Source organism: Cololabis saira, chromosome 15 (genome assembly GCF_033807715.1).
Source record: "Cololabis saira isolate AMF1-May2022 chromosome 15, fColSai1.1, whole genome shotgun sequence".
Classification (NCBI taxonomy): Eukaryota; Metazoa; Chordata; class Actinopteri; order Beloniformes; family Belonidae; genus Cololabis; species Cololabis saira.
The window spans coordinates 27,798,530-27,812,480 of NC_084601.1; the positions used below are offsets into that span (position 1 = coordinate 27,798,530).

At 41.5% G+C, this 13,951-nt stretch overlaps 1 protein-coding gene across 6 annotated transcripts in view; it reads right to left on the reverse strand.

Annotated features, from left to right (window-relative positions):
• Nucleotides 1–13,951, reverse strand: part of LOC133460559 (receptor-type tyrosine-protein phosphatase U-like) — a 288,319-nt gene that overhangs the window by 152,749 nt on the left and 121,619 nt on the right. For all 6 annotated transcript variants that reach the window (XM_061741193.1, XM_061741192.1, XM_061741191.1 and 3 more), the window contains exon 3: nt 887–1,158. In XM_061741193.1, the coding sequence (XP_061597177.1) occupies nt 887–1,158 (272 nt within the window). The remainder of the gene's footprint in view (nt 1–886; nt 1,159–13,951) is intronic.

Sequence of the window (13,951 nt, forward strand, 5' to 3'; positions counted from 1 at the left end):
ACCCACGCTCCCACAATCCCTAACACCAGCCACTCATTAACAGCAGTCGTGGAGTGGGTGAGTGGAGATGGCAGGCGACAGGCTTTGTGAGAAGAAAGAGAGCATTAGGGCATGAGTTAGTATTATGAATTATAATGAGGTGAGTCAAGGCTGAATGCAGTCATGAGAATCTTGCAAGCTCCACAATAGTGTGGCAACACTGATACAGGTATCAAACAGAGCTATCGATCACACTGCAGCAAACAGGTAAATTGACCAATAAATAACGATATAATCTGAACACTTGCCCCCCAGTAATCATACAGTTACTGAGCCACTTAAATATAAGACTCTATAAGAATAAGGTGTAATGAGCTGATTTCTGCATTTGGTATGAATAATAGAGCATGTCTAAAAAAAGAAAGTGGTCAGCAACTGCTGACCACTTAATGAGGAAACTGTAATGTGGTGCTTTGTTAAATAACGTAATGAAGGGGGGTGGAAAGCAAAAATATTCTTTTTTGGGGTTTCCATTAAATCTCCATTAAATCCTTCTGATAAGCGTAGTTCACAACATGTACTGTTTGTTGTATGTTTTGTAAAGATTATACTGATGATGGAGAGCTGGACAGTTGTGTCAAGCGTAGTCCAACATATCCCAGAGATTCCCAGAGGGCAAGCAGCGCAATGCAGGTGTCCTGAGTGACCACAGGTGATTTTTGACGCTTTCGGTGTGAATCGACAGTAAGTAGGCGAATATACTTGCTGTTCAGAACGCGTACGCATCATCGCCTCCACACGTCTCATATGTGCTTTTTTTTTTAGTACAGGGTGTACGATAAAGCACTACTTCTTTATAGTGAATGTGATTGTGCATTGGGTTTCTTTTTTTATGCATCCAACTCACCTGGTATTCACTGGGCCAGAAAGTGCTGACGGCAAGCTCCACCTGGTGCCACTGGCGTCCCTGCAAGCCTGAGACATTCCAGACAGCGCTTCCTTTGGGGCCCCCGTTAACCCGGATGTAAACGTGCAGGGCTCCGGGGCTGTGGCCATCACGGCTGTACAGGAAGTAGCTGAACTGGATGCAGTGGGTGTCATTCTCGCTGAGTGGAAGCAGGTGCAGCTGAGCCCGCTGACCCCCCAAATGCTGCGAGGAATTGACCATCATGAAAGATCCTGGAGATGAAAACAGAGAGCAAGATGTTTCTTTCTGCAAATGCCAACACATTTTATTGCTGAGTTTTGGCAGACTCTAAAGGGCAGCTAACTGCAGAGCAAATAAAGGTTTGTAAGTTTAAGCTAAAAAAGAGGAGTAACTTTGCCAAGAAGCTATAACTATGCAAAATTCACAGACAGCAGATATTTCGTTGCTTTTCTCTACAATAGAGATGTATGGCTTGAAATATAAGATATACATTATAAAATATAAGAAAAAACAAGACCCAACCTGTGGGGCATCACATTTCTCTTTGGACAGAACATTTCCATCCCTTCTGAGAAAAGGAAAAATACCAGGAACAAAAAGTATGACTCGAGTCTGAGTCTCTTTCTGCACTTTATAAATGTGTTAGGCTTTAATTGGCTCATTCAAACTGAAAGAAGTACTGTAACCTTTGACGAGAAGAAGGAGAGACTGAAAAGCTTCAGATAAAAGTGTGTTAGTTTATGATGGTGATGGCTCATCTTGTAACTGCATGCCAATGTAGCAACAGCCTAGATGTGTTAAATCCATCTATTTAATTATTTATTCTGATGTGCAGGCCAAGCTGAAATGAGCAGGTGACCAGTGACATCATATTATATACATATGTATATATTTGTAAGGCGGAGAGATCCTGTTGTAATCTTTATTGTCACTGTTCGGTGTTTTGTCCACTTTCTTTTTCTAAATCTGATTCTGGGCCCAACATGTGTGGAAGGATTTGAGGTGTTGAAAGCACTTACAGAAGATTTTGAAAATATAGCGTTAACATCATGTTGCTACGTTAAGCTTATGATTCATTAGTCCACCTATCAACCTCCAGGAATCAATCTTCAGATAAAAGGTGGTGTACAGCCTGGACAGGATGTTAATCCATCACAGGGAAGTAAAAACACTAAAGTCAAATCTGCTCATTTTCAGGAAGAGTGTCCACTTGATGCTCAACATGATACTCGGCCTTTGTTGTTCAATAATTAATTGACAAGCCCTGGGAGGGATGCGGGGCACCATTCTGGAGCCACCACAGATTAATCATAACTTTTTATCAATGAATCATTAAATCAATCATCAGTGGGTCAACCTTTTAAATTGCCAAAAAAGAATAAATATATGCAACCTGGGTAAATCAGAATCAGAATCAGAATCAGAAACAGGTTTATTTGGCCAAGTCAAGTCAGACAAGACATGGAATTTGACTCGGTTATTTTTGCTCACTGTACAGTAAATAGGCAAATGACAGCTCTTATTAACATATATACAATTTATAAAAAAGTGAGAGGTGCATCAGTATGGGGTAGACATGCTTATTGAACGGTGCATTGTTACAGCATATGATTGTGGTTGTTATATTATTATTATTGCACAGTTATTGATTACTCTGAGACTCTATGAGTAATGAGAGTTCATCAGAAAAACAGCTTGGGGGAAGAAACTGTCTCTGTGTCTGGAGGTTTTAGCGTACAGTGCTCTGTAGTGCTGTAGTGTCTTTTTTTCTTAAAGAGCATAGACAATTTGTAAACATCATCATACATGAATTACAAATTTAATGAATGAACAATATTTATTTTAATAGGACTATTGTAAAAACATAAAAACACCAGAGGATTCTGGGAAATAAAGTCCTACTCTATTTCGTCTTCTACCAGCAATATAAAAGGGATAATCTGCATATTTTTTAACATCCCTGCGATTATAGAAACCCAGGGAAATAAAGAATGAATATCCATACACACTTTTAGGGATTTTGAGAGAACCCTACATAACAATAAAACTAACATCTGTCTGTGATGGCCTGGTGCTTGATATAGCCAGATCAGGCAGCAGGGATTGTGCGTAGTGTAGATGCCTGGGTACTGTGCTTAAGGGAGACTGCAATCAGAGCACTGCGTTCTGCCATTAATCATACTGACATGGTTATTAGGCCATAATGACAACCGATGGAATGCTTAAACCTGAGAGATGGCTATAATACTTGCACACTGACATGCAGGGCAGGTATCAGCACACAGATTTCTTTCTTGGACACAGAATTTCGACTCAAGTCTTGCTGGTCTACTAAGGAGTAAGAGCTACCCTGTTTTTTTCAATCGTCCTCTCTTTTTTTATCTTAATTTCCAACACTTTGCTTTCCTTTTTCACCTTGTTTTCTCTTCCTCAAACCTCTACTTCTAATCTTAGATTTATTTATCCACAAAAGATGAGCCATCTGTTTACTGTTAAGGCCTTAAGCAAACACTGTAGAAATACATGAGCCAAAGTATTTTATTGTCAGCTGACAAGAAAACTCATTTTCATCCAAGGTGCTGATGTTATTAGGGTTTTTTTTTTCCAGATAGTAAAAAACGATTTAAGAGCTAGAGAAGTGTTCTGAAGGGCTTAAGGCAATCTTTTTACACTTGAAAATAAATCTTTTTCTAAAAGTGGCTATTACGTTAGCAAACACTGAATTTGAAAGGGATTCAATTTTGGTAGTTGTCATTATAGAGCAATTATTCATATCTAACCTGTAATACACTGAATGTATTTCATATTCAATGTCATATTATTTAAGGGCTGATTTAAAGTGTCACCTTAAACATACCAGTTCTGCTTGGGCTGAATTTCACTGCAATTTGGTATTCTTTATTTTAATACATCAGTCTTTAGCTAAAGAAAATAACATGTATAATGGAAGGAAGAAAGTAAAATTGCGCAAAGGAAGTGTTAGATCCATGGGAACTGGAAATTTTAATATGCATGTGACAAACCTTCCATGACCCTTTCCCCCTTCCTCCCTCTGCTCCGCATCCCACAAGGACAGATGAGATGTCAAGCTGCCAGAAATCTCTTGTGATAACAAGCTGCTGTCCTTTGAGATCTTGCTGTCCAATTGGACAACACTGATATTTCTCTCCGTCTCACCGGCTTGTAGGCGAAGACCGAGCAGGTCCTGGGTTAGCCCCCGCATTGCTGCTACTTTGATGTGTGAGATCTCAGGGGGTCCGTGTGGTTAAATTGCATTTACTTTAGCTATAAGGGTAGGAACCCCTCTTTGTTGGAGGAAATGTTTCCAACTGTAGTCGTGACAAGTTTGCCTGGTGCAGACTAGGACCGCCAGAGGTGGAGGTGATATACCATTATATGCTGAGGAACGATAATGTTGGCCTACATTTGTACAATTTCACAATCAGTGCATTTACATGGGAAGTTTAATTCCTTTTTAATTCAGAATTAAAATTAAATCCGATTTAAAATGAGTAAAAAATTACCACGTAAACACCTAATTCCGAATGAAAATGGCCATTCAGAATTAAACTTAATTCCGAAAGTAAGCGGCTGGTTTATTCCGATTTTAAATCTGAATAGAATAATTCCGCAATCATTCCGCTTTAAATTAATTCCGGTCTTTCTGCGCTGCTCGTTCCCTTGCCCGTCTGTCGCCATGACGCTTATATTCCGCCCTGGGCTTGTTTTTTTCTAAACAAAGTTTCAAGATGGCAGCACGCAGTAAACGGTGGTCAAGAGCAGAGGCGATTTATTTAATAAATAGCTTGGAGGACCTGGAAATAATTAAAAGAACAGATGGCAGGAAACATTAAAATTGTGCGCTTTTCAAAGTTGTAGCGGCTAAGCGGCTAAGTTTCTTTTTCTTCCAGTAGACGTAACTTCCGGTCCGTCCCCCTATCCAATCAGAACCTTTCCCAACGCCCAGACCTTAAGCGGAAGAGGGGGAGTAATGAGTTCTGAATTAAAAAACATCATGTAACCGTGGCCTATATAGCCAAACAAGTGAAATTTGGTACTCTCCAAAATCCACTGCACAAGTTAAAGTTTTTCCCTGTATTTCCAATGCATTACATGAAGAAACCCATGGGAAGGATGAGTTTTGCAACTACATCATCAACTTTTTTCACGCTTATTTGCCATAAACTAGTGCCAATAGCAGTCAAAGGTTTATTGCATGTCATAAATGCATGCATTTTTTAAAATTTTTTGGGGACGTGCACGACCAACATGGCAGAGGAATGCAGGATGCGCGTGGACACATACTTGAAATGCATACACGTGACAAACGTGTTGTTAATTGCAAATATATTCCAGGCCTCAATAATGGTGTTTTTAGCCAGTGTTCCTTCTTCCAAGCAGGTGTTCCTGATGTGCTGTTGCTCTTCCCTCCTCTTTCCTGTCCTCTTAACCCCCAACCAGTCGAGGCAGATGCCTGCCCTTTCTGATTCTGGTGACATTTGTCATGAATCAGCACTATATAAATAAAGCTGAGTTCAACTGAATTTAATAAATGTAAGGGGACGCACACATTTCAAAAAGTTCCACTTTTCTCTCGGCAAAATTTCCCCCCCGCATGTGTGAGACAGGCGTTGGTGTTATTTTTGGTCAGCAGTGGTTTTGCTCTTGGAACGCTCTCATGGATGCCCTATTTGTTTCTTTCTTATCGTTCCATTATGAATTCTGACCTTAACTGAGGCAAGTGAGGCCTGCAGGTCTTTAGATGTTGTTGTAATTTCTTCTGTGACTTCCTAACGAATGACGGTTGCACCGTTGCAATAATTTTGAGCCTGAGGTTGCACAAGGCACCACAGCTGTGGAAGACGTCCTGTGTGGTACCGGTGCCCAAGTCATCTCGACCCAGCGACTTCAACCACTACCGGCCAGTGGCCCTGACATCACACCTGGCAAAGACCCTAGAGAGGCTGGTCCTTCACCACTTGCGCCCCCTGGTGAGCTCCTCCGCCGACCCGCTGCAGTTCGCCTACCAGCCGAGCATCGGGGTTGAGGATGCCGTCATCTTCCTCATGCGGAGGTCCTTGTGCCACCTGGAGCGGGCTGGAAGCACTGTGAGAATCATGTTCTATGATTTCTCCAGTGCCTTCAACACTATCCAGCCAGAACTGCTGAGGGACAAACTGGACCATGCTGGAGTCTGCCAACAGCTGACATCATGGGTCCTGGACTTCCTCACAAACAGACCATAGTTTGTGAAGACAAGAGGCTGTGTGTCTGACACGGTGGTCTGCAGCACAGGAGCGCCACAGGGGACCGTCCTGGCCCCCCTCCTCTTCACTGTGTACATGGCCGACTTCACCCACCACACAACAAACTGCCATCTACAGAAGTTCTCGGATGACTCTGCCGTCGTCGGTCTCATCAACAACGGAGACGAGAGGGAGTACCAAGAACTGAACCAGCGATTTGTTGACTGGTGCCAGCGGAACCGCCTCCAGATTAATGCTGGGAAAACGAAGGAGCTGGTAGTGGACTTCCGCTGGCGCAAAGTCCCCCCCTCTCCGATGAACATCCAGGGAACGACATAGAGATAGTGGACTCTTACAAGTACCTGGGTGTTGTTGGGCCACAGTCCTATGTGAACAGGGGAAGCCTTTATTTCAACTTTAAGGCCCAGCTCTGAGGCCTCACTCTGAGACCAGCCTCGATTTTATTGTAGCTGACCGCGTGGTTTTGAAACAAAGGAATTAAGGAATGACTCCAAAGCCCAGCGGGCTTTGCAGCTCATCGCAGGAGAGGTGTCAAAAGGGGGTGGGATTGAGGTCACGCGCGTAGAGTGAGGACAGTGCATTGGTCCCCAGGTGCTGCTGATTCAAAGCGCGTCCCCGCTGGTGGGGAGGTGTCCGTCACATTCAAAGATGATTCTCCATTTGACTCTTTTTTTTTTTGGTTTAACATATTGACTCATGCCACAAAGTTACACAGTAGTAGGGGTGGGTATTGGGAAGGACCTCACGATACGATACGCATCACGATACTTGAGCCACTATACGATACACATTGCGATATCCCGATTATGCGATTTCCGATTATTATATTCTACATAGTTCACAGAAAAATTTAAAAATGCATTACACATCTTAAAATCCAAGTTGTATATATGTACATCAGATGATAGTGATGGATCTTAAAATCCGAGTTGCACGTTCATGAGATTATAGTGACAATTTATGGGACAAACTGAGTCAAAACAATGTTTTATTATAACTATACAAGCTAAAGTTACAACATATTTGTATATGTTTTTCATATTATTTACATCATATGAAATTAACATTAAATTTAGTATGAGGTTGCTTTAATTATGTGGCAAATGATAATAAACACAAGAAAGATGGGTACTAAAACCAAGGACAGGCACAGTGATCAGTCAGTATAGATATAAATCCATAAATAGATAAACCTCTGTCCATTATTTTTCATTTTTTAAGGACAGGCAATTGTGTTATATAAAAAATAAATTATAAAATGAAATAAAACGTGAAATAAAACCTGAGCTCAGTGCAGGGCCCTCCCAGGGTTGGTAGACAGTGGCAATGCCCAGGACTGTCACTTAGGTAGGAGCACTGGGTGATATAATGGGGAAAAAAATCGGGGATAAAAAATAAATAAATAAATAAATAAATAAATTAAAAAAAAAAAAAAAAAAAATCGATATTCAAATTTTGAATATCGGTATTGAATCGGCTGGAAAAGTACCGCAATATATTGCCATATCGATATTTTTGGCCCACCCCTACACAGTAGCCTGATAATCTGTTTAAGATGAATTTCAAAAGAAAACCTTTAGAAAGTCAAAATGCAGGGACAAATTTTTCAGAAATAGGCCCCAACTTGAAGTCAACATGACTGATGCGGTAATTAGAAAATGATAAAAGCCCAAAAGATATCACCATCTCTGATAACCTTACCCAACAGCCTTGAGGACGCACACAAGCACAGATGCGTACAAGCACATGTGTAGTGATCTAAAAAAAAAAAAAAGACTCAACCTGTAGAAATTCTCCATAAATCCATAAAAGCTGATAAGGCTCCCATCTATTCCTCCCATGACCCTGCCAAGGTTGAGGGAACATGCATTAAGAGATTAGGGAAGGCCTGGGCTCTCTGATTTCATATCAAGAGTGCGGGGTGGGAGCCTGAGTCATAGGTCTGGCTGCTTTTATCACACTTACACTGAGGAAAAACGAGATGAGCTGAGAGTGGAAGGGAGGGACAGGGAAGCAGAGCAAGGAAAGAAGGAGAGATAAGGGGAGAGCTTTTATCTTTGTGTTAGTGCCTGTCATTTTTCTTTAGAACCCTTCCCTGCCATCAATAATGCTTTGTATAACTCAGCCATCCCTATTTCACACCATGACAGCACCACCTTTCCCCTGAAAAGGACAGAAAAGGCTTACTGCGCCTTAAACAAATTTTTCTCAAACTTTTTTTGTTTCAATTCAAACCCCAAACTTCCTATTTCTCCCGTTTGTGAGTGGGTCAACTGGGTATTGATGATGGATCTGTATGACCTGTGGGACTTTATAAGCTTCTTTCATTGTTTCATTGCTTCTTTCAATAGCATCTGAAAAGAAGAGGTCCACCTACTTCACACTCAGATTAGAAATCCTTCTGCTGTCACATAATGATAATGACCATATATTTTGTTCAAAAGTAACACTGCCACAGCGGCAAAGGAGGGAGGATTGGTGAAGTTAAAACAATTCAAAAAAATAACCTTTCCGTCTTTTTACCAGGACAGGACAGTACTTATTTCTTCTATATAAAAATGAATCTGTAATATAATAAGTCTTGGCACAAAATAAAGAGGTTTCGTATTTCTATTTGAGTTGAGAAATTCAACATACATTTGAAACGTCTAGGTCACATTGTTATAAAGCTATTGGAAAAACCCTTAAGAATCAATAACAAATAGTTTTCCCCATATCTCAGTGTGAATAAAAGCATCCTCAAATACAATACAAAAAAGGATGTGAGAAGTATCCGGATGATTTGCTACTATGAGAAAAATGTCCAGGGTACGTCTGACGAGTCTGCCGCTCATACCACAGGCCATAATGCACAACGACAGCTGAAGTCAATCACTGTGGTCATGTGACCAGCTTAGTTTTTGACATGACATTTGTTCTCCACCGCAGACAGCCACCAGACCAGTATACAGCACACGCAGTTAAAAACCAGAGAATCATACACCGTCGGAAAAGACATCTTTTTTTCTCACCGTCTGACATTAATTCAGTGTTTGGTCACTTAGGATTATCAAAATTATTTCTATTTTCTAAATGATAGAATAACGAGAGAGCTTATCAGATATTTCTTTGATTAATTTCTCCAAAATAAGTTTACATAAATTTCATTAATATTTAGCAGCATTCAGTGCGTTTACATGGGAAGTTTAATTCCTCTTTAATTCAGAATTAAAATTAAATCCGATTTAAAATTAGTAAAAATTACCATGTAAACACCTAATTCCGAATGAAAATTGCCATTCCGAATTAAACTTAATTCCGAAGTAAGTGGCTGATTTATTCCGATTTTAAATCTGAATAGAATTATTCCGCGATCATTCCGCTTTACCAAGTTCACCAAGGAATGCTATTTGGCCTTCCAATTCTCTCTCCGAGTTTCATCATCGCAAGAGAAACGTCTACTCTTACGTTTCGCAAGGACTACCTCATCTCCGATCAGCGTGACCAGCATCAGCCGAGGAGCATCCCGCCAGCTGTACTCGTGAAAGCGCACGCGCCCACCCGCGTTAAAACAGATTTACACGCAAACGTTCCTACGCAGAGGACGGGGACCGTGCGCACCGATACGACGTGACCAGGCTAGAACGACCAGGAAAGGGGGACCGCCCGGCGGCCAACGGCCCTTCATCGTTTGTCTTCCAGAGGCAGAAAGAGAGAGAGAACGGAAGCCGCTCACACTGAACCACCAGTGGGAGCGTAAAATAAGCATTGATCGTGTTTACTGTTGTTTCTCTGCTTATAACTGTGTGACATGCCGGCGGTCTCCAATGCAGACCGATGGTCGTTACGTTTGTGTAACGTGTTCCCTCACTACCGAGTCGATTCATGCTCCTGTTTCCCGTGAAAAGCTTAGAGCGAGAGTGGTGGGTTCAACCCCAGACACTGGCTCCTGAAACAAGTGGGAAACAGCAGAACGATAAAGGTACCGGCGGTGAGAGATCACGCCAGTTTCAAAGCTGTTGGCGTGATTATGTGCTTGCGTATTCTTGTGTAACGTGCCGACGGTCTCTCCTGCAGACCGGCGGTCGTTACGTGTGTATTATACTGTGACTGTTTTTCTTTCCTTCTCACTAACCCACACGGGCACGTTAGTACCTAGACCATCAGGCCTCCGAGACTTTCACTATCTGGGTGGAGAAACCTCCCGTAGTTTTGAAAAGCGCTCGACTCAGTCACCACTTGACTTTGTCAGCCATCTTTTCTTTTGCCTCACCACGTGTGTGAACAGCCGTCGTGACGTTGTTCGCCATTTTGGTCTACGTGACCTGACGTTGTTCTGACACAAAGTAATAAGAAGTTCCTACTCTCTTATTCGCAAATAGTGGTAATCCTAACTAACTCAAACAGGAAAAGTTAATCTGAGGAAAATGTATTATTACATTATTTTTTTTTATACAAACCGTATAAACTAATGGTTTCAGCTGGAGATAGTGTTTGAGTTCAAAAGCAGCCACTGTCTTCTGATGTAACCAGGCTAAATGAAAAGCAAGAAAGTATGGTATTTTAATATGAACCTTTGGTTGTGTTCCATGTAATAATCATAATTAATACATTGTGGAGGTAAGGCAAAAGACATGGAAGGTGTTTCCGATTCTTTATTTCGTGCCTGTTCCAACCCGGTCAAGACAACTCTCCCCACCATCTTAACTTCCCCCTATGCTCTCTCTATCCCTTCACAATAAGAGCCCACCTTCTGGTGTGAAACGCATACATCTTAATGTCCACCACAACATCACAATGGAATATCGACAGTAAAATGAAGACATGAAACTGAACAAACTTTTATGGGGAAGTAATTATTTGATCATAATAATCACTGCAGGTTTTCTTCAAATAATTATTCCTCAAATACATTTTCTATCATTTCTACGGCTGCAGACCAAGGTATGCTCTGAAACAAAATCTCCAAGCAACGCTATTATACCTTTGGATTCTGAGCTGAAGGGTTTCTCCAAGTCCGCCAGAGTCCTCGCCCTCTGACAGAGCGCGCACGGAAAGGGGTCTCTTCTGCTCAGGGGCAGAAATCAATAGTGTAGTAGCAGCTGCAGTGATAATAATTGGGCTGATTATGCTCCTTCATATACCACTAGCAGCTCTATGGCTTTGCATCTAGATTTATCCTACCCCCCCTCAGCCTTTACATCCAGCTCTTGTGATCTACTGTTTGTTTCATCTAAGCCTACGTGAGGCATTTTGAGAAGCTGTTTGTTTTGCTCCACCTACCCCGTTTCCTCTACCCCATTCAAATAAACAGAGCATACCGTCTCCAGGTCTTGCTCCACCCAAATCAACTCCCTCGTATCGTGGAGGATCAATGCTTGGAGCAGGACTAGTGATGCACCGAAATGAAAATTTGTGGCCGAAACCGAAACCGAAAATAATAATAAACACTTGGCCGAATACCGAACAATACCGAACATGGTTCTTCGCAGTTTTTCATTTATTTTGCCAATTTTTTCACCATTGCATAACTCAAATAAATTTGATTTAGGCATGCTTTTAAAAGAAAAATATCTTTTACAAAATTACAAGGTAGAAACCATTTGTTGAACATAAAAAACTGAACATTTTTTAATTTCCCAACATTTCTTAAATATTCCAGCAGACATTATACCAGCAAAGAACAATAACTTAAAATAAATAAATTAGCAAAATACATTTTTTGGCCATCTTTGAGCTTACGTTAGGCTTAACTTACTGAACATTGTAACATAGGCCTTAAAACAATAAAAATGCATTAAAGCGCTCAGGGTTTTTTATCATTTCAAATGATAAATCAAACTTGTAGTGCTGAAAGACTTTGCAGATGTGTCCCCTCTAGATATTTGAGCAGAACATTCATTGCAAACAGCCATTCTTGTATTATTCTTTGCCACTCTAAAATACTTCCACACTGCTGACATGTTTGCACCACTTCACTCCACGCTCTTCGCTGTTTGATTTCGTCATCTAAACGCACCTGTAATAGATTGATTTATGTTGTTTTGGTTCCACCTGCTGGTGAATGTTAGGTAAAATTCTTATGTGGTTAGTTTTTTGTCATTTCTTGTTGTGTCCAGAGTTCTGTCTGCTGCTGAGTAGCTTTAACCGTATTGTACTTGTTATCATGGGAAAGGTCCAACTGTGGTGGACCTCTGCCTGTAGGCCTGTAAACAATAACCAGCGCACAGTTATGGCGCTTTTACACTAGTACCTACTCAGCAAGACTCGACTCGCCACGCCTCTGTTTTGCGCATCTCCACTACGGGTCGAGGTGGGTGGAGACGTGCCAAGTAGATACTTTTTCTGTAACTACTCTGCCGAGGTTCTAAGCGGCTGAGTCGGCTGTATCTGACGTCATCACACTACAGGCCACCGATTGGTCGGGGGGCTGGGCCGTCAGACGTCTGAGTCAGGAGGCGGAAATCAGCGAAAGAGCGACTCGCGGCTTCTTGTTCATTTTATTCAACAGGCAGATTAATTGCAGCGCAAAAGTCTGTTTGGTGATCCAACTCTGAGGTGCAGATGTTCATAAACCTGGTGGCTGAGGAGAGAATTAAAAAGGGATATAGACGGGCGATAAGGAACGACCAGATCTACCAGGAGCTCTGTACCTTCATAGCTGCTCGTGGCAAACAAACAAAAAAAAAAGCGTTGCCGCTTGAAGCTTCTTTCACTCTCATTTTTTAACTTGATATCAAACAGAAGCCACAGACCCAGCAGCACATACATCATCTCCTCCGGGTTCTACATCTTTAGTGTTGTTGTCTTCTCCGTTTAGATCACACAATCAAATACGTCGCAGCAGCTTCGCTCCGACCTCCTACTTCTGATCTGGGTATTAAAAAGAAACGAGGGCAAAGCGAGTCGAGTCGGGCTGAGTAGGTACTAGTGTAAAAGTGCCATTAGAAGCAAATAAAGAACAACGAAAACACTTTTATAGACTATATATTCCTGTATGTCCAGATGGAAGGAAAAGATAGCAAAAAAACATTTTACATTTTATATCCCCCTGTGAAATACTAAAGACCAAGGGTACCACTGCTTTCTGTAGGCGGGTACAACTACATAACGTGCATCAACTCTTACAGAGAGGAAGTCTGTCTTCACCCCATATGATTGGCAGCAGGTCAACACGGTTTCTCTGCAGCTACATCCACTTCATTACAAATTCATCCCAAAACAAAACTAGTTTTTGAGTCTTGTGTCGGAGTTCTCCACCCAAATCACACCACCTGCTCACTGAACCTGAACTGTTTTTTATTGGGGGATAACAACCAGGGCAATTGCACAATTCTTTCTAAATGTTTGTGTTGGACGGACCAAAACAGTTGCATTTACAAACTGGAACAGGAGTTTTGAGTTTCAGGGTCAAATTATAGCCTTGCATCTAGAATTAGATGCAAGGCTCAACTGTAAAGGACAAAGTTTTAGAATTTGAAATGAAAATGCATTTATATATACATGCAGCCCGTACCCACTGAATAGTGGAGTGTGTCGGGGGTGAGGGGATATTACCAGATATTATGGACGCAGTGCTAAAGCAGTGCTGAGTATGGGAGATGTTATCTGCACTTGCCGGTGCTCATTGAAGCGCATGAATTGTCCCTGGAATTGAATTAGTAAATATACAAAATGAAAGGTAATCTGACTTGCATTTTCTGCTCTTGGTGAGGTGCCAAACATGCAAGAAAAATCAAATTTGCTGAAGGAAGGGCTTGTTCCCCAGTCAGACATGATACTATGATGCTATGGTCAA